General features: G+C 35.8%; 2 protein-coding genes and 1 long non-coding RNA gene across 11 annotated transcripts in view; all 3 read left to right on the plus strand.

Moving 5' to 3' along the window:
• The window catches only part of LOC134847911 (cGMP-inhibited 3',5'-cyclic phosphodiesterase 3A-like), a 109,226-nt gene extending 98,696 nt beyond the window's left edge, over nt 1-10,530 (plus strand). For all 9 annotated transcript variants that reach the window (XM_063865189.1, XM_063865187.1, XM_063865188.1 and 6 more), the window contains 2 exons: nt 2,593-2,702; nt 9,735-10,530. In XM_063865189.1, the coding sequence (XP_063721259.1) occupies nt 2,593-2,702; nt 9,735-10,313 (689 nt within the window). In that variant the 3' untranslated portion in view covers nt 10,314-10,530. The remainder of the gene's footprint in view (nt 1-2,592; nt 2,703-9,734) is intronic.
• Nucleotides 1-20,668, plus strand: part of LOC134847913 (bifunctional arginine demethylase and lysyl-hydroxylase JMJD6-B-like) — a 500,322-nt gene that overhangs the window by 6,812 nt on the left and 472,842 nt on the right. The window lies entirely within an intron of this gene.
• LOC134848868 (uncharacterized) lies at nt 15,427-20,668 on the plus strand. The gene is made up of 3 exons (XR_010162961.1): nt 15,427-15,713; nt 16,074-16,246; nt 20,633-20,668. It is a non-coding gene; the product is annotated as an uncharacterized LOC134848868 (long non-coding RNA).

A 20,668-nucleotide genomic window follows, 5' to 3' on the forward strand; every position in this document is an offset into this window, starting at 1 on the left:
ACCTTCGAGTCCGACAGTTCGGATACTGAAGACGATCAGCCATTGAACATTCCGGCAAGACTACCGGTAGAAATGCTAGCGAGACGCGAAGCAATTGCGGCGGGACAAGGCCCAAGCGGCAGTACGACAGTAATGGAAGGAGGAACGGGAGCTAAAGCCAAATCCAGAGTGACAAGAGCTAAGCGAGGAAAAGGGGGCCAAAGAAAACAAGCGAAGGAAAGCCAGGAACGTCCAGCGTTAGTGGCGCGGGAGTGTCTTGTAAATAGTAGTCAAGAAGAAGACGTTGAATCAGGCAGTCAAAGTGAAAGCTCGGGAACCAGAAGGAGTACTAGAAGGAGAAAGCCAGTAGACAAAATGGGAGGAGTTATGATTGAAACTATCCAGGGGGCGGAACAAACAGGAAAACATCCAGGGGGAGAAGGGAAATGAATCTTATTTCTACATTTATTCAAAAACTCGTTAACCCAGGGAGAGGGATGGCCATAAGCCTAAAACTCAAGTTGTTAAAACTCAAGTGTTTGTTGCATTATAGTTGAGGCGGCAGGTTGAAGGTGTAGTTATTATATTTAAATTTAAATTACTATGTATTTAAATTTTACATCCATACGGAAATGTCAGGGGCTACAATATGTTCAGTTGTCAATCATCCTAGTTGTCAATCATCTTAGTTGCTATTCTTATTTCTCATACTTTAATTAAGTGTGAGTTTGGTACCTGCCTGTCAATCAACTAAAAGCTGTCTAGCTGTTATGTGTTGACCTCTAGTTCACTCTCTTATTTATGCGAACTAGAATACAGTCAATTGAGTATTTAACAGCCATCTTTTTACAAACCCTTGTTAGATCAACCTATTTCAGCGATGAAACTTCAAAGAATTTCAAGTTAAGCCATTTATTAAATCGGTTTAAAAAAACTTGATTTTCATAGAACAAATCGATTCGGAAAAAATCAAGCTTTCTAAGCAAGCTATTCTAGCTATGTAACTATGTAACTTTAAAACTAAGCGAATCGGATGGCAAAAATTTTAACTTTTTCTTTTGTAGCCAATCAAGCGATGAAACTTCATAGCGGTGATCAAACTGAGAAATATCAAATCTTTATTAAGCAAACTATTCAAGCTATGAAACTTTGAAATAATTCAAGTCACTTCAGACTAAACCATTGCACGAAAATTTAGGGTTTTTCTAAGTAGGCTATAAAACTTTGAAATACTTCAAGCCGTTTCTTAGATTGAATCTTTTTGCATTAATTGAAAGTTTTCTAGGCAAGTATTCAAACAAAAAACTTTAAAAAATTTCAGGTTGTTGCAAAGTAATTTCATGAAAGGAATCGGATAGCGAAAAGTTCAAGTATTTCTCTTGAAAACATTCAAGCAATGAAACTTTGAAAAATTTTAGAATAATTTTTAGACCAAGTCGTTTTGCAAAAAATTCAAATGCAATTTTTTTAAGCAAGCTATTCAAGAAGTTTTGAAAAAAACCAAGTTATTTCTTCATAAACAGAAACGGTTTGCGATAAATTCATGATTTTTTTGTTGAAGCTATGAGACTTAAAAATATTTTAGCAGACCGAATTGGTACTCTCGAAAAAAGTCAAGTTTTTCTAAACAAGTTATTCAAGAAATGAAACCTTGAAAATAAGCAAACCGGATGGTGGAAAGCTTAAGCAAGCTGATCAACCTTTTAATTATCTCAAATTATTTTATAGTCTGAATCTGTTCGCGAAAAGTCTAGATTTTCTAAGCGACTACTTATTCTACAAAACTTCAAGTTATTTCACAGTGTGAATCATTTTGCTAAAAGTTAGCTTTTTTAAGCATGAAGGTTGCTGTATTTAATTGATTTCTTTCAGACTATGCAAGGGTTCATATTCGTTCGAAATAACTTTTTATAAAATTTTAAAATCTCATGTAGTCAGTTTATAAGTCGGTTGACACTTTTATGAGCAATTCACCTGATTTTCCCAATTTTTTCAACTCTTAATAATTAAAACTACTAATTGTTTTTTATTTGATTCATGTCAAAATTTTGTTGATTAAACTCACCGGCTGATTTAGTGGGGAGGGGCCCTTTGTACTAATTTGAGAGATCCATTTTTGGCTGGAGGACCCTAAAAATTTTCTAAAAAGTGACTAAAAACGCCTTTTTTGGCCTGTTTTTTCAGAAGCTTCCTTGAGGCGCAGAATTTTTGGCCAAAACAGGAGTTTTTTAATGCTTTGTGAGAGCTCGAAACATCAATTTAGTCAACCTATAAAAAGGTCAACAAAGTTTCTGAAATTTTTTTGAAAATCCGATTCCCCCTTGTAAAAATCCTAGATCCACCCCTGGTTCAACTCCTCTTTTGAACTCTTTACTCAAACTGTTACTGAACTCTTATTTATAGCTAATGCCAAATTGTCGGCAAATTTTTTCGGCCAACGAATTTGAACGAAGTTAATTAACCTAAAACTGCTCATTTTGATGCTGGAGTTATCTTTATTACTGGTTTCAAAACTGTGTTCAAAAATTAATTAACCTAAATTAATATAGTTTTTGACTAACTAATTTTCTCAAGGTCACCAATATAGTCAACCATTTGGTATTAACTATTTAGATGCGAACTCGGCGTCTACCAACTGGTGTCGACACAGCACAGTCTCCATCAACAGCCAGGAGAGCATCATCATGCGACAACTGAAGTCAAATCTAGCCTACTGGCAGGAGGTTAACAAGAGACACTCTCTTTATAACTAGATTTAAAAGTGATGCCACTAATCTATCAAACAAATATCAAAGTTTTTTTGCAAAGAGGCAATGATTTAAAAATGAGTGATTTCAAAGAAGTAGAAAATCTCTATATCAAGCCTTTCAGGAAATAAATCTGATTTTTAGAAATCAATGTGATTTGTTTGATTGGTGACAAGGGCAGTCTGATTTTAAGCATTGCGATTTTTGTTAGTGGTATTGAATGTTGTTGTCGGGGGTTAAGAGGTCAATTGTCGAATCATTGTTATAATAATTGGGTAAATTACCTGAGGAGAGTAGTACACCAATTGTTAGTAAGGGTAGTTTTAAGGGTTGAGTCAAAGGAGTTCCATGCAGTTGGGCATCAGTTGAGTAAGTACATGAAAAATAATACAATAGTAAATCAGGGATAAAACTAAGGTAAATATAATATCATAAATAGGGATATTATATTACATGGTACGGGGAATACTAAAAGGCGAACGTTAGAAAAAGGGGAACTGTTAATAAGGGGGTTATTCAGAAAAGTTGATATTAATCCCGAGTTTTCGTATAAATTGAAACATTATTTTACCTGAAAGTTTGTCATTTCCTTGTAAGTCATGCTGTTTTTGAAAAGTTGAGAGAAACGAGTGAGTCAGCTTGGCTGTAATGTCAAAAGTCAAGTTGAGAGAAAGGTGACCTTAATTGTTTACAATTAACACCCGCCCACATTTGCAGAGCTTGCAAATAAAGTATTGAATAAAATAGTAAGGATACGGTAAAATACAAAGATAAGGGAACCAGTAGATAAGGGAACCAGAAATTGTTCTTTTTCATCTTCATCTTGGTTTGTCTATCGTTGAGCTGATTGTCTTAGTTGAATTGACGAGTCGTAGATTTGTTCATCTTTGTCTAATTGATATGTTGAAGGCTGAGTTGCGTGATTATTTGGTTGGTTAGCTATTTGGAGCTTGGTTACTGCGAAACTGGGAAAACGCGGCTCAATTTGACCACAGGTCGAACTTTGAATCCAGTTGGCGTTTTCAGCTTCACTGAGCGGACTATTCCATCTTGTCCAGGAAAGGTTTCCACCACTTTAGCAAGAGGCCACAGTCCACGAGGTGTAAAATCCTCCAACATCCAGACCATGTCGTCGGGTTGCAAATTGGAAGTCGCAGAAGTCCACTTTGATCGTTTCTGCTGACCTGGTAAGTACTCTCGAAGAAAGCGATTCCAGAAGTGATCTGCGAGTAGTTGGGATGCTTTCCATGATTTTGACAGAGATAAATCCTTGTCCTTGAAGATACCAGGCGGTAAATTTGGAGTTCCACGACCAAGAAGGAAATGGTTGGGAGTGAGAGGCAGATCATCTTTGATGTCGTCAGACACATTGGTTAAAGGTCGTGAATTCATGGTTGATTCAATTTCGGTCGTGAAAGTAGCCAGTGTTTCATAGGAGAGTGTTCTTGATCCGATGACTTTGTACAGGGAAAGTTTAAATATCTGAACTAGTCGTTCCCAAGAACCACCAAAATGAGGGGCCGCAGGAGGGTTGAATTTCCATTCGAGTGATACGTCCAGCTGATTGATGCTTTCCACAAATGCTTTCCACAAATTGTTCTTTTCCAAGTTGTCTAGACATTTCTTCAGCTCAGAATTGGAGCCCACAAAACTTGTCCCACAATCAGAAACCATTTTCGATGGTTTTCCTCGCCGGGCAAAAAAGCGTCTGATACAAAGAAGAGTGCTGTCTGTCGATAGTCCTAATGAGATTTCAAGATGCACAGCTCTGATCACTAAGCATGTGAACAGTAAAATATACGCTTGGTATTGTTTTCCTTGAAGGATGATGGGAAAAGGTCCAACGTAGTCCAATCCAGTCGTTGCAAAAAGAAAATGATTTTTTGATGGCAGTCGATTAATTGGAAGATCTGACATCTGAGGGTAGTCGACTTGTTGTTGCATTCTTCTGCAGGGTATACAACTGTGTATGATACTTTTCAGCATGACGCGGCAGCGAAGAATCCAGTAGTTTTCCTGTGCTATGGCCATTGCTTGTTCCTTTCCGCAGTGGGAATGTAGAACATGGATGTTAGCTAACAGCAGGCGAACATTGGGGTTTTCACCAGCGAGAATGATTGGATATCTAGCTGATAGCATGATAGGGGCACGCGTGAGACGTCCACGAGAACGCAGGATACCGAAGTTGTCCACAAACGGTGCTAATGTTCGAAGTCTACTTTTGCCTTCAATTGGTTTTTCTTTTTTGATGTCTGAAATTTCAGAGACAAAATCTGTCCTTGGGGCAGTTTTAATTATGAGAAAGTGCGATTTCGTTAGATGCAAGAGTTGAAGATCGACCTTCGACTGTTTGTTGATCTTCCGTTTGAGATTTTCTGCGAATAAGAAGCAGTATGCAACTGTCCGTATTAGTCTTTTCCAGTTGCTGAAGCGTTTGATGTCAAATATAGGCTCAAATTTAGCCTCTAATGAAGTAACGAATACAGGAATGTTCTCAAGCCGAATGTTTTCCTGTGAAGGCCATTGAGAAGAATCGTTCAACAGAAATTCCGGTCCTAGTAGCCACCGACAGCTTGAGGTCATTTCTAAAGCAATGTATCCTCTGGTACCGTCGTCAGCAGGATTTAGCAGAGTTGGAACGTGAAACCACTGTTCAGGTTTAGAAACGTCTAAAATTTTCTGAAGCCGATTAGCGACGAAAATTTTGTGTCGTATTTCAGGTGTTCGCAGCCAATACAAAACAGTAGTACTGTCAGACCAGAAATAAGTTTTTTCAACTTTGAGGTCAATTTCCTCTGAAACAAAGAGCGATAGTTGGGCAGCATATACTGCAGCTTGCAACTCGAGATTGGGAATTGTAACACGTTTCATAGGAGCGACTCTTGTCTTTCCTATTATAAACTTCAAAGATGTGGAGCCGTCGCTGTAGACTATTCTTAGGTAGCAAACAGCAGCGAGAGCGAATTCTGATGCATCACAAAACGTGTGAAGCTGGATTGAAGCAGGGTTTTCTTTATCAAAGAAGTTCCTTTGGAATGAAACAGTTTCGAAATTTTCCATTTCGTCTACCCAAAGTTTGAAATCGGGAAGTTTATCCGTGTCTAATGGAGTATCCCACTTAACACCTTGTGACCAAACAGATTGGAGAACTTTTCGAATCCGAATTGTCAATGGAGCCACTATTCCGAGTGGGTCAAATAAAGAAGCGGTATACTTCAGGAGTTTCCGTTGCGTAGCAATGCCAATACGTAGAATTTTTACAAACTTTTTGTTATCGATGAAGTAGCAGTCAGTGTTGGTATTCCAGTGCACACCGAGAACTCGTTGATGTTTAGGCGTTGGATCATTAGGGCTGACTAAAATATTTGGATCAATTGAATCCAGGAATGGTTTACTGTTTGAGTTCCACTTATTCAAGTTGAACCCACCTCGAGATAAAGATCCTCGTAGTTGTGTCATTTGTTGGAGGGCTTCTTCTACCGTTGACGAAGTGACATACAAATCATCCATGTAGATATTCCGTTGAATGATTTCAGAAGCCAGAGGAAAGTCGTTTTTACTGTCTGATGCAGATCGTCGTACTGCGTAGCAAGCCACGCATGGTGAGTCTGTGGCACCGAAAATGTGTCGTGTATATTCGTGAGTTTCTAATTTACCATTTTCTTTCCAAAGGTATCTTAGAAAAGGTCTATCCTTTGGGCTGACTAGCACTTGCATAAACATAGCATCTATGTCAGCAGATATTGCTATTTTATTTTGTCGAAAGCGAATTATGAGACCTGTTAAGTTGCACAAAAGATCGGGCCCTTTGAGCAAACTCGAGTTGAGGGATTTACCCTGAAAAATGCTGGAAGCATTTGAGACTCGTCTAACTTTGTCTGGTTTGTTGACATTTGTCACTGGATGATGCGGCAAATACCAAGATTTGATTGCAGTGTCATGTTTTGCATCTATTTTGGTGACAAAGCCTTTTTCTAAGTCGGTGATGACTGTTGCGCGGTATTTCTCCCTTAAATCAGGTTTACTTTTAAGGCGAAATTCGAGGCTGTTGAGTTGCTTTTCAGCTAGCCAACGGTTATTTGGAAGATCAGTATCCTCTTTCCAAAGAAGGTCAATTTGATAGTGACCATCTACTAAAGTACAAGAGTTTTCGAGAATATCGATTGCTCTTTTATCCGATTTGGAGTGCGAGCGTTTTGAAGAAGCGATGCCTGTGTTTTCTATTTTCATCCAGTTGAGAACTTTCTGGTATAATTTTTCATCTAAGTTATTGTGTGAATGAACTTGTGTGAAGTTCACCGGAACAGATGGAACGGAATTATATTGCGTTTTGTTCCGACCTGTGCATGTCCATCCCAAAAGGGTTTCGATAGCCCAGGGAACATTCTTGGGGCCATAAACGGTATTTTTGATCTCATGATATTCTGGATTGTTGTTTCCGATGACTAGCGATATGCTATTGTCGTTTAAGTCCGGGTATTTAACATGCTTTAAATGTGGAAAATTGTTGCACATTGCGTTTAGTTGAAAAATATCAACTGGGGCCAAATTATTTTCATCTACCGTGAGTACGTCATCGAGCGTCATTGGAGTCGATGTGCTTTTGTATGGTCTAATTTGTACATCCACAGATGTAACTTGAACTGACTTGGTCTCATGATATCCAGATATGGGAAGTGAGTGCTTCTTGTTGACGTCCAAGCCTAGTTGAGTTGCCACTGAGTCCAGTAGTAGAGTTACGCAGCTACCACTATCTAAGAAAGCGTAGGTACAAAGTGTTTTATCACCATTTGATAATTCGATTGGTACAAAAGCTGATTGACCTGATCTCTGACAAGCTATTGCGCGATTCACTGCAGCTTTACTAGGGTTTTTTCCATAAGTATCAGAAGGATCGTGGAGTAGAGTGTGGTGTTTTTTACCACAATTATCGGTTCGACAGAGCGATTTCGAATTGCAGTCAGTAAACCTATGATTCCCTAGACAGTTAAAGCATAAGTGCATTTTTCGGGCATGCTCTTTTCGTTGCTTAGGGTCTAAAGCTTTGAAGTGCTCGCATTTGTAGAGAGGTCCACAGGTGTCTCCACTAGGACAAGCATTCGAGTTTACATTATTCTGAGCACGAGAGTTTTGTTGATCTCCCTGATGGTTAAAGCGCTGATTTTGATTTCCTACACCATTTGTAGTAAAACCATTGAAACGGGAACCACTAGGGTGTTTAGCGTTTCCAGAAGAATTGTTAAAATTGTTATTGTTTTGGTTTCGGAAACCTGTCGGAGGCATGTCGCGACACGCCTGTGCGTACCGTTGAAACCATTGTGCTAGATGTCTCAAGGAGGGTTGATCGTAGTCTTTGTCGATGACGAAGCGATTCCATTCTAATCTCACAGGGTCGGGAAGCTTTGCCAGAGCAGTGTTCAAGTTTGTTGTAGAACAAATATCGTGAACAAAACCAAGTTGCTCAAAAGTGTCCACTAAAGTTAGGAGAAAAGCAGAAAACTGCATGTATGATTCTGGTTGAGCCAGATTTGGAGGTTTGAAATTTGCAAGACGTTGCAAAAAAGAGTTGACAATTCTATTGGTATTGCCAAAGTTTTCACGAAGACGTTGTAGTGCTAGTTCGTATGTGTCGCCGTTTGCACCATAACCAGCTATCATTAGTTTAGCTGGGCCAGTTACCAATGATTGAAGATGGATCATCTTTTCAGTTGGAGACATATTAGAATTATGAATCGATGATACGAATACACCATACCAGTGCAACCAATAGTTGGGATTGCCATTGAAAATTGTAGGCTTCAGTTTTGGCACTGATCGACTGAATGTAGTAGAAGTGTCGCTTGAATTAGTTGCCAAAGCTCGATTGTTGTTGTTAGGAGGGTTTGCAGCACTAGCTTGTTGTGAGCTGTGGTTAGGAACATCACTAGCAAATGGATTTGAAAATGATTGGTCGCCTTGAAATGGCGCCGAAAGGTTGTCGTCAGCGGCAGCTGTTCTTGCATTGCCTTGAGTATTGTTGCTCATGGTTATAAGGTTGTTGTTTGGTATATCCATTATGTTTGCAGTCGGCATGGAGGTTGCGGTTTCCTGTGGGAAAATTGAAGTAGCATTTTCTTGAGCGCTGTTATTTGGAATTGTAGAAGTAGCAGGATTTGACACTTGTTTTTTCAAATATTTTTTCACTTTCATTGAAAATACTCGGATTTTCTGTTTCAACTGTACTGTCCAGTGAGAATGTTCTTCAAAATCGTGTTCAGAACCAGCCTGTAACATTTGATCGTTCAGGGTATCAAGTTTTTGTTGGAATTGAGACAATTCAGTGAACGTTTCATTGATGAGTTCAAGATCATCTTCTTCCTCGTAGATGTTGTTTTCGAGCATGTCGATCAAAGTATTGATCTCCATTTCGTGATGACGTCGAAGCGAAACCAGTTTTCGAACGCCAGTCCCTTGTGGGGCGCCAATATAATAATTGGGTAAATTACCTGAGGAGAGTAGTACACCAATTGTTAGTAAGGGTAGTTTTAAGGGTTGAGTCAAAGGAGTTCCATGCAGTTGGGCATCAGTTGAGTAAGTACATGAAAAATAATACAATAGTAAATCAGGGATAAAACTAAGGTAAATATAATATCATAAATAGGGATATTATATTACATGGTACGGGGAATACTAAAAGGCGAACGTTAGAAAAAGGGGAACTGTTAATAAGGGGGTTATTCAGAAAAGTTGATATTAATCCCGAGTTTTCGTATAAATTGAAACATTATTTTACCTGAAAGTTTGTCATTTCCTTGTAAGTCATGCTGTTTTTGAAAAGTTGAGAGAAACGAGTGAGTCAGCTTGGCTGTAATGTCAAAAGTCAAGTTGAGAGAAAGGTGACCTTAATTGTTTACAATTAACAATTGTAAATAACATCGACAAGCTAGAAAGAGATTGTGGGTAGATTTTTAATTTTAGCTGAATATTTCTTTAAAAAAAACATGTTCAGTTGAGTCTGAATATTTTTAGGTAATGAGCAAAGAGCAGTCGACAAATTCAAACATCAGTCCTTTACAAGAACAAGTGAATGAGGAAGAATACGCTTCGACCGATGACTCGCCAGAACACAATTACAACCTCCGACCAGACCACATTTCCCAAATAGGTTCCAGGAGAAGCACCGACTCCGGAGATTCTAGTAACACCAGCAGAGAACACGACTTAAAACCGAACGGAACCGACTCTTCTACAACATCACACAGCACTGTAGCGTCAAGTAAAGGCTCGGAACGAGCGTCTAGAAACTCGACAAACTTCTACTCCACAAAGGACGAAAAATCGACAGAAACAACTGACATGCCACGTGACCAAAGTGGTGAAAAGAATAAGAAACCAGGTACAGGTATTGGTAATGAGGGCTCGATGGTTACATACAAAAGTCTGGGGCCCAAGGAGGGCGCGACGGGTGGTATTAGTAGGGGTACTAGTCATGACAGAGACAACAATGGAAAAACTGTTTCCGAGCGCAGCTCCATCAATTTATCATCGTTCACTTTCAGCTCGAAAGAAACGACAATTTCCTCGGCGTCTTCGTCGACCACTTCCTAATACACATTGATTATCACTTTCGGTAATTTTTAAATCTTATTTTCAGTTTAGATTAATTTTGAAACAAAAAAAGCATTAAAGAGATTATGTAAAAGGAGTTCCATTTCTTATGAGTTCTTGTCGTTTAAATGTAATGGTTGTGCAGATGTAGATGATTTCAATCAATTGATGCTATTTAACAAAATCAACCGGTGCAATTCAACAATTAAAATTTAACTACTCATTTTTCAATTTGGGTGCCAATTGAATTTCAGTATCATCACGGAGCTCGACAAAGATTGTCGATTTTCCCGATCACTATTTTGCTCATCTACCCAAGATCTGCTAACTATAGAATGTCTCTTTCGTCTATCTGCGTATCAGAAAAACAACAGTAAATTCAACAAAAAACACTTCCAGTAAATTCATTCGTAACGAAAGTTCGCCAGCTAAAAAAAAACTTTAGCCTCTTTTTCGAAAATTCCAGTCCCAAAAAGATCAAAAATTAACGGAAACAAAGTAAATTCATACATAATTGTTAAGCAGTTGATCAAATAAAGTGCCTATTAGTTTTGAAATCAATTGCAGAGAAAATGACCCAAAATTGGGATTGAATTACTTCAAAAGTCAAAGAAAGTCAAAAGTAGGACCTAGTCAACAAATGAATTATAAAAGATTTAATAGTCACGTGAACAAGAGCCTGACGGTAAAAAATTAGGGTTTTAAGTCCTATCTGTGTATATAACACGTATTTTTCATATGAAGCATTTAATTTAGAAGCCAGCCTGATATCAGAAGATTGTTATATGATGGTTTATAAATATACATCTTGTAACATGCACAGTTCAACCTTCGTCTTTGCTTCAATTTTATATGGAAAAAAAGACTGGCAATTTTTAGGCAATGTGTTTTTTTTGCTCAGACCAATTTCGGCTTTTTAAAAGGGCGTTTGTTAGATAATTGTTTTTCACATATAGAAGATAAACAAGAAATTGATTTCAATTTTAAAACGTCGTTCAAAGGTGATCATTTGCCCTGAAACTAGAGAGATTCCGAAATTCAGAGGCAGTGAAAAAAATCCGGCTCAAAAATTGGTCCAAACTGAATTGAAGCACAACAAGATTGCTTGTATCAGGGCGAAACCTTGAATGTTCCGACTGCTTTTTGAGGTCTATGGAGCAATAATAACATGAAAAAGTTGAATATAAAAAATAAATTGATTTTTTTTAACATTTGAGATTGCTTGTGTGAAAATCATCGCCCCATATGCCATATAAAGTACAACATGATACATTTCGCCCCTAGTACTAAGCCACTTATGGCAAATAAGCTTACTTCAGCCACTTTCTAACATGGATTAAATCTCCGCTTACGCGTCAATAGCGCGAAATATATAGCGCGTTAATTGTCCCAAATTGGTCAAAATGTCAATCTTTAAACCTCTATAACATTATGGAAAAAAATCACAGGTAAATATTTTTTCAAATATAAGCTCAGGGCAACAATACCTTTCGAACGATAAAAAAAATAGTCAAAAATTGCTAATTAAAAAGTCGAAATTTGTCTGCTGAAGAAAAAAACCCAACCCGAGCGCAAATATTCCATTACTTTAGTTACAAAACTCGGAACAAGTCTGCTCGTACTGTGTCTTAATTCATATCAAATAGTTTTAAGAAAAAAAAATATTGAAAACCTATAAATTTTTGACAATATCAAATTAATACGACCAATTAGCTAGCCTCAATTCAACTTGGAACGATTTTGTTGTGCGGGATAGTTCGCCACGAATAAATAGTCCGCGTTGGGCTCTCAGCATTATGTATAAATTTTTCAAAACGCATATTTTAGTCAAGAACATGGAAAGTTTGGCAATTTTCAAACCCCCAGAATTTTACAAAAAAAATCTGAAGTAAAATATCTTTTTACATTTGAACTCACGAAGTCGATAACTTCAATGGGGTATAATTTTTTTGTTGAAAATTATTATTTTGACCGTTAAAAATTGACTGAATAACAAAAATCGTCGCCGAGCATAAAATCGGAACAAACAATAATCTATACCATTAATTAATTCAAAAAAGGCTAAATATTTTTCGTCAAATTCACTTAAAAAATCTTTTTCTTCAGTTTTCCGGTTTCTCCGAACTTCTGGCTTTCTTTTAAAACGTATCAAGTGCGTCTTTAAAATGGAGGCTTACAATTGATGCAGTAAATTTGTTAGTAAATGCAAACAGCATCCATTTTTACACTGTGTTTGATGTAAGCGTTAGATCTTTTAAAAAAATATATTTTTGAATCAAAATTGTCAACCTTAGAGGACAGCTGCGCCATTCACGGCTTTAATTGGGTACCAGCAGCCTTGATTTATTGAAAACTTGCTGCAAATTGCAGAGATAATCAAAAAAAATTTGCTGGGATTTGACAGTAAGCTCGTAAAATCTAAATTTTTAAAATAAAATATCTTCCAGTATGTGTATTTTTTCATATATAGTTTAGGAATTAGTTAAATATAGTTAAAATGAAATGTTCCTCAAGTAAAGTTTGGAATTTTTTATCAATGTCTAAGTTGAGACTTAAAAGAATTTTTCCACCATTGAGTGCTGAAAAATACTCCAGCTAAAGTACGGGACTCAAAAAATTGGATATAAAAAAACGTCCTATTTTTATTTCTTTTTTTTTCGGTTTTAAACAGCACGCAAAAGTTTTTTTTAATGTAAGAAAAATCCCGAACTATACCACAAAGTATTTGGTGAATTGAATGTAAATTTTTTGAGCAGAGCTAAAACGGGTGTGGATTGATAGAGCACTCTATCAGCCTTACCCTTATTTTTTATGTAATACTTTGATACTAAAACAAAAAGGCATGAAAGAATTTTCATTGAAACAAACCAGACATTGACAAAAAAAAATTAAATTTTCAGACAATTAAGTTTTTATTTTATTTTGACTCCTTCCTTTTTCAATTTCAAATGATATAAGAAAACATGAAAAAAATCATGGATGAAAATGCTCAATTAAAAATGGAAGAAAATGTTCACGTTTTTTTTTAATATTCTGCCGGAAGAAATTGAACCTGGGATTAGGCCCACTTTCATTTGCAGCTTCCTAGTTTTGGGAGACAGATAGTTAGAACGCTTCTTCACATTGGAAAATCGAAGAAAGTCAATGAAGTTCAACGGCAATGTACCCCCTTGTTTGAACGTACCAAAATACGAGATGGAAAATGAAATTATAGTAAGCCAAATAGGTATCAGTTGTGGTGAAATCGGGTGAAAGCGGAACCAACAGAGTGAAAAAGGACCACAAAGAAATTTTGCTTCAAACTCGAAATTATGGAAACGGGGCAAACGGGGCAGAAGCAAACGGGGCATATAAAAACACAAAAAAGACCCTCTCACCCGCAAAAAAAAGCATTTTATATAAGAATTAGACAAATATGACTAAAATGAAATGTTCCTTATTTAAAGTTTGGAATTTTTTATTAAAGTCTAAGTTGATATGTAACAGAATTTATCCGCCATTGACTGCTAAAAAAAGAATGCGACTCAACAAATTGGATATAAAAAAAAACGTCCTATTTTATATCTTTTTTCCCCTATTTAAACCACACGTAAAAATTTGTATATTCATGAGAAAAAAAACAGCACACGAACCACAAAGTTTGCTGTGAATTGAAAGTAAATTTTTTGAGCAGAGTAAAAGAGGGTATGGATTGATAGAGCACTCTAGCAGCCTTATTCTTACTTTTTGTGTATTAATTTGATTACTCCTTCCTTTTTCATTTTGAAATGATATAAGAAAACATGAACAGTTGACAAACATTTATTAAAACAACGTTATGGCCTAAATTTTTTGTTAATTTTAAAATTTAATTAAATGATTTACGGAAGTTTGTAAAGAAGGTTTAGACAGCGTGAGTTATGAGATAGATTTTTCGATTTCTCATAACCTTTTTTTTAGAAAACCTAATTGTTTTTCTACCCAAAAAAATCAAACGTCGTCAAAAAAACTATAGGTTGGATCTTAAACACAAATTAAAAAACCCGGCTGCTAAAAACAGCTACAGCAAACAAATGTGTCTCAGCTCAAACAACGTAAAAGCGCCATCATTTTTTGTGAAATTTGATCAGAAAATCGAAAATCTCAGAAAAATTTAGAATTTTTTTTTCGATTTTTTGGAGCTCGTTTCTCGTTTGAAAGACTTTTTTTGATACCGCACTTGACATACCTTAAGCTTGTTTTAAAGGTATTTGAAATTGTTTTGAAAAGTAGGCCCACCTTACATCATTTTATTCTCCCGTATCTTTGATGTTCCGAGATTTATTCTCCCGTATCTTTGATGTTCCGAGATGTTCCGAGATGGTCGAAATATTAAAGATATGCTTTTCAAAAACGAAAGGTAAACTTTGCAAGCTGTGTTTATGCATAAAAAATTTTACTCAGAATAAACCGCCTTGAGTCGCTTTTTATGCCAATTTTTAAGCCATCACATCTCATCTTTGTTACTTCAAGATGCTTATTACCTGCTGACAACTATTATAGTAAAATTTTCGATAATTATACTGAGTGAAAAATAGTGCAATTTAACGATACAATTGTCTAATCATTTGTTTGTGGATTCCACAAACTGTTCTGGATTCCGCAAATACAGTTGCGGATTCCGCAAATTCGCCTATTTTTGGAGCGATTTTGAGCGGTACAATGATTTAGGTGTTTGTTTGTGGAATCCAAAACAGCATAGAAGATCAAAGAAAAGTAGCAATGTTGCGGATTCCGCGACATATCTGATTTTGGCCTGTTGCGGATTCCGCTTACAATGCACAGAACGCACAGTTTGGCCTCGTAATGTTTGGAAAAATTCGAAACCACAATTCGGAGTGTCAAACAGAGAAATAGTGATCAGCCACGCTCCGACCTGTAATGGCCGGAACCGAACCTTGATTGCCGCGCAAAAACTCTAAAAGTTTGAAGAAAAAAAGTTTAAATAATGGTACACATGAAAAAATATTCGAAATTTTTTCGAAATAAGACGTATGCGTAACAGACCGTCACATTTTCACCTTTCGTTATTTAATTACTTGTTTATTCAATATATTTGCTCCTGGAAATGTGACGCCATTACACGATTAAAAGATTTCAGCAATATCTCACAATTCTATATCCTAATTCTGATTTATTAACGTGTATGTTTGCCTTTCAGTGCTAACGTGGAATCCCCTTGTTTTAACCAAATGTCGCCAACCATCCAAATCATCATCCTCACCAAGTCAGATCACTTTGTATTCGGTGTATTCAGAGATGATGCAATAGACAAGTTGCGTTTTTATTATTACAAAACTAATTTAGATTTTATTTTAAAAAATTGCTCTGCGCTTCATCTCAAAAAAGCCAATTTTATATACTTAACAACTTGATAATGAGGTGAGCTAATTAAAAAATTTGGTAGCGATTTCCGTATAATAAAAGTTTTAAGACATTTTTTTGGTCAAAAATTTATTTAAAAAAGTGGATATCATTTTATAATGTAGATGAATCTAAAAAGAATTCAAAATTTATGGTATTTCAATTTATTGCTTCGTTTTTTCATGTCTAGATTTTTTCATGTCTAATTTTTGAAGTCTTTTAGTAAACCTGGAAGTTTTGAATTCTTGTTAGATGCTTCTACATTTTGAAATAAGATCAATTTTTGCATATTTTTGACCAACAATTTTATTGTAAGCTTCTATCATACGGAAAAAAAGAAGTGGAATTCATAATTAACTGATAAACTTATTTATTCAGGTCTAAAATCCTGCTGGCATCTCTTTTTCTCCTCTTTGTGGCCATCCGTCCTTCTGAATGTGTGAAGAAGAGAAGCAAGATCCAAAGAGTGAAGAAGTTTGACCCAGCTGAGAGAATTGTGGAGCTGAAGGAAGACCGCATGTTCAAAGCAGAGACTCTAAAAGCGCCTCTAGGTAATTTTCAGCCTTGTAAAGCTTAAGGAAACTCTTAGACATTGTAGCATACCTTGAACTTTAAGCCCATGCAAAATTGCAAAACTCCTATAGTTTCCTTATCGCCATTTAGTAATTGTAGTTGTTGTAACATTCATTTTACGGACTTGTTATTCAATTCTGTTTGTTCAATTGTGAGGATTGAAACTTCAAAATAAGCTCATTAAAACTCATTGTTTCAGGGTGAAACTTGTTTTTTTCAGGGTTTCTTCGTGAACTTATAATCTGTAACTTTATTTTGCAAGCCAACAATTAAAAAAAAACCAGAATTATTTTAAATGAAATAGTTCACGTACATTAATTTCGACCACGGTTATCACATCAATACTTTAAATCAGCGTGACGAAAAAAATAGTGTTTTTTTTCAATTTTTTAGGAGGGAAAAAAGAGTAGAAGATGCTTTGCTTGCTTAACCTTCCTTTTTTTTATGATTGTTTTGAGCAAAATTGCTATTGTTAGAAATACATTACAAGTCAAAACTGTATACTTTGTGATATGTTAGCGGATTCGGCAACAGGCCAAAAATCGCAGCCGAAATTCGGCAACGAGTTTTGTTGCCAAATCAAAAGCATTGCTAGTTGTTTCGACTTTCGAAGAAAGGTACGAAATATTTACGCTCAAGAAGGTTTTTTCTCCAAGACAAATTTCGAATTGTTAACTAGCAACTTTTGAAGTAATTTTTATATCAGCCGAAAAACTTTTTTGTCATGAGCTGAAAAAATAATAATCACTATCACATGTGCCCAAATTTCATAACAAAATGGGTGTTTAAGATTGCCAATTTTAGATAATTACGCGCAATCTTATTGTGCTATTAACGCGTCAGAGAAGATTTAATCCGTCTGAAAAATCATTCCAAATTAAATTGAGGCATGCTGTTTGGTCTATTTATTACTCTGATATATGCGATATACCCTTTTGTATACCCTATTGTACTTTACAGAATTTGGTTATGGTTTTTAAAAAAAAAATAGAGTTTTTTTTATTATTTTTGAAAGTTTCTGATTTTTTTTCAAAGCAAACACTACTCAATTAAATTTAAAGGACAGTTGGAACATTCAGGTCTTCGCCCTGATACGAGCAGTTTTGTTTTCTTTAATTTATTGTTACGACTTTCGATACGAAAGTAAAGAAATATTTGTGCTCGGGGTGGGTTTTTTTTCTTCAGACAAATTTCGACTTTTTAACTAGCTATTTTTGACGGAATTTTTTTAAACATTCGAATGGTTATGTTCTTCTGAGCTTGAATTTGAAAAGATAATTTAGCTGTGATTATTTTTCGTAAAGTTATGGGGGTTTAAGGATTGCCATTTTGGCCAATTTGGGACAATTAACGCGCGCATATATTTCGCGCTACTAACGCGTAAGCGGAGATTTAATCCGTCTTAGAAATTGTTCCAAGTTGGTTGAAAGAAGCTTATTTGTAAAAATTGATTTTTATAAGGAACGAAAACTATTCTTTTGTACTTTATATGGCGTGTGGGAGGATGATTCTCATAGAAAAAATTCCAAAATTTAGAAATTTTTGTTCATTTTATATTTTACACTTAGTATGTTAATGATATTTATGTTATTACTGCTCCAATAAACTTAAAAGGCAGTCGTAAAAATTAGAGCTCAGCCCTGATACGAGCAGTCTTGTTATTCCGATCGACTTTCGATACGAAAGTAACGGAATACTTGCGCTCGGGGTGGGTTTTTTTTCTTCAGACAAATTTCGACTTTCTAACTAGCCATTTTTGACGGAATTTTTTAACATCATTCGAAGGGTTTTTTTCCTGAGCTTAAAATTGAAAAGATTTTTCACCTGTGGTTATTTTTCAAAAAAAAATTATGGGGGTTTAAATATTGCCATATTGGCCAATTTGGGACAATTAACGCGCGCATATATTTCGCGCTACTAACGCGTAATCCGAGATTTAATCCGTCTTAGAAATTGTTCCAAATTGGCTGAAAAAAAGTTTCTTTGTAAGAATTGTTTGTTACAAGGAACTAAATTTCTTCTTTTGTAATTTATAAGGCGTGTGGGTGGATGATTCTCATAGAAAAAATTCCAAATTTAGAATTTTTTTTCATTTTATTTTTTACACATAGTATGTTAATGATATTTTTGTTATTACTGCTCCGTAAAACTTAAAAGGCAGTCATAAAAATTAGGGCTCAGCCCTGATACGAGCAGTCTTGTTGTTCCGATCGACTTTGGATACGAAAGTAACGGAATATTTGTGCTCGGGTGGGTTTTTTTTCTTCAGACAAATTTCGACTTTCTAACTAGCCATTTTGACGGAATTTTTTTAATATCATTCGAAAAGTATTTTTGTCCTGAGCTTAAATTTGAAAAGATATTTCACCTGTGATTATTTTTCGTAAAATTATGGGGGTTTAAATATTGCCATTTTGGCCAATTTGGGACAATTAACGCGCGCATATATTTTGCGCTACTAACGCGTAAGCGGAGATTTAATCCGCCTTAGAAATTATTCCAAGTTGGTTGAAAGAAGCTTATTTTTAAGAATTGATTTGTTACAAGGAACGAAGTCTATTCTTTTTCACTTTATATGGCGTGTGGCGGGATGATTTCTTAAAAAAATTTCAAATTTTAGATTTTTTTTTTCATTTTATTTTATTACATTTAATTTTTTTTGTTACTACTGCTCCATAAACCTTAAAAGCAGTCGGAACATTCAGGGCGTCGCCCTGATACGAGCAGTGTTGTTTAGATTTCATGAACAAATAGCTTAAACACTATCCCTCAAAGTTGCTTCAAAATTCATCAAATACATTAATTTAGTTAGAATGCTTAAGCCATAAGTAAGGTTAAAACTTTTTATGACAATGTCTTTTGTTGCGAAAACGTTTGACATAATTCATTGATATTTTTTTGTTCAGAGTTAAAATTATTCATTGGAAAGCTTCAGTTTAATAGGTAAATTAGGCAGTTTTAGGTTTGAATGAAATCATCCATTTTGGGCAATCAACGGTAAATCCAGGTTTCATAGAACCAATTAATTAACCTTGAGGTATTTCGTTCGAAATTACCAATCAATTAACCTCAACATAATGATTGTGGACTTAATTTAAAAAATCTTTGAACGAGCCCGGCAAAAAAAGTATTCATTCTTTTTGGGCTACCAGTGATAAACCCAGGTTTCAAAGAACCAATCAATAAATTCAATAAATAATAAACCTGAATCTAATTTATGTAAAAATCTCCGATAGACCTCATATCTCCAGAGGCGTTAAATTCACAAAAAAAGAACAGCATAAAAACCTGTTGCTGTGCAAGAAACACATAATGTTTCAACAACAGTGGCTTGAATCAAGCAATTAAACATTATCCTGAATTTTTTGAAAAAAAAAATCAAATTTTACTTGATTTGTTTTTTTTTGTTAAGTTTTTGTTGATTTCGTCTTCTGTGGCAGGGTCGGATCCAGTATTCATATCAAACAGGGGCGGATTTGGGGCGGGCGGGGGGCGGACGCCTTTTCCTTCTCAGGGATTCGCCTCCCTACCGACCCAAAGGGTCCCCCCTTTGTACTATTTTGAGATATCCATATTTGGTGACGGGCCGAAAATTTTTTCTAAACGCGCCTTCGGCGCCAATAAATACTTACTTTGAGGGGGGAGCGCGCGCCAAAAAAAAACGCTATTTTTTGGTGAAAATTTTCCAAAAAGTTGCCTAAGAACATTTTTTGGCCTGTTTTGCAAAATTTTGCCTGCGGCGCTGAAAATTTTACCAAAACAGGGACTTTTTACTGCTTTGGGAGAGCTCGGAAAATCAATTCCGGCGACCTAAAAAAAGTCGACAAAATTTTCGAAAATTTTTTTTGCAAATCCGCCAACCCCCCTTTCCCCTCGAGAAAATCCTAGATCCGCCCCTGATATCAAATTTAATCTATCGATACTATACCCCAGCATTTTTGTTGCTGGCCTCCACAAAAGTCTCGCACAACTCTGCATGGCGCACTTAGTATTTTATCTGAACCCAAAAACTTAAAAAATTGTGAACAGTTTGAATCACAGTTGATAGTGCATAAATTTTTATCAATTATCTTCCCCGTAAACTACTTTGGTTTTGAATGAAAAACATTCCTTTAGCCAAATTTGTTTCTCACAAGCATGAGTATAAACATTTGTATTAGAACCCGAAATTTGAAAACTTCAACATTAATTAAACGAAATTCGTAACTCAAGCTTTTTGGTTTAATATTTGTAATTAAATGTTGAGGGAAAATGAGACTTTTCAAAAAAAAATTGTTTCTGAACTCGTTTCCAAAAAACATTGACAGTTTTCAATATCTGCAGCTATGTTATATCCTTTATTAAATCGTATCTTCATCTTTTAGTGGTGGCCTATTTCTACACGACCAAATGTCTCGGCT

Source organism: Symsagittifera roscoffensis, chromosome 6 (genome assembly GCF_963678635.1).
Source record: "Symsagittifera roscoffensis chromosome 6, txSymRosc1.1, whole genome shotgun sequence".
NCBI classification, from domain to species: Eukaryota; Metazoa; Xenacoelomorpha; order Acoela; family Convolutidae; genus Symsagittifera; species Symsagittifera roscoffensis.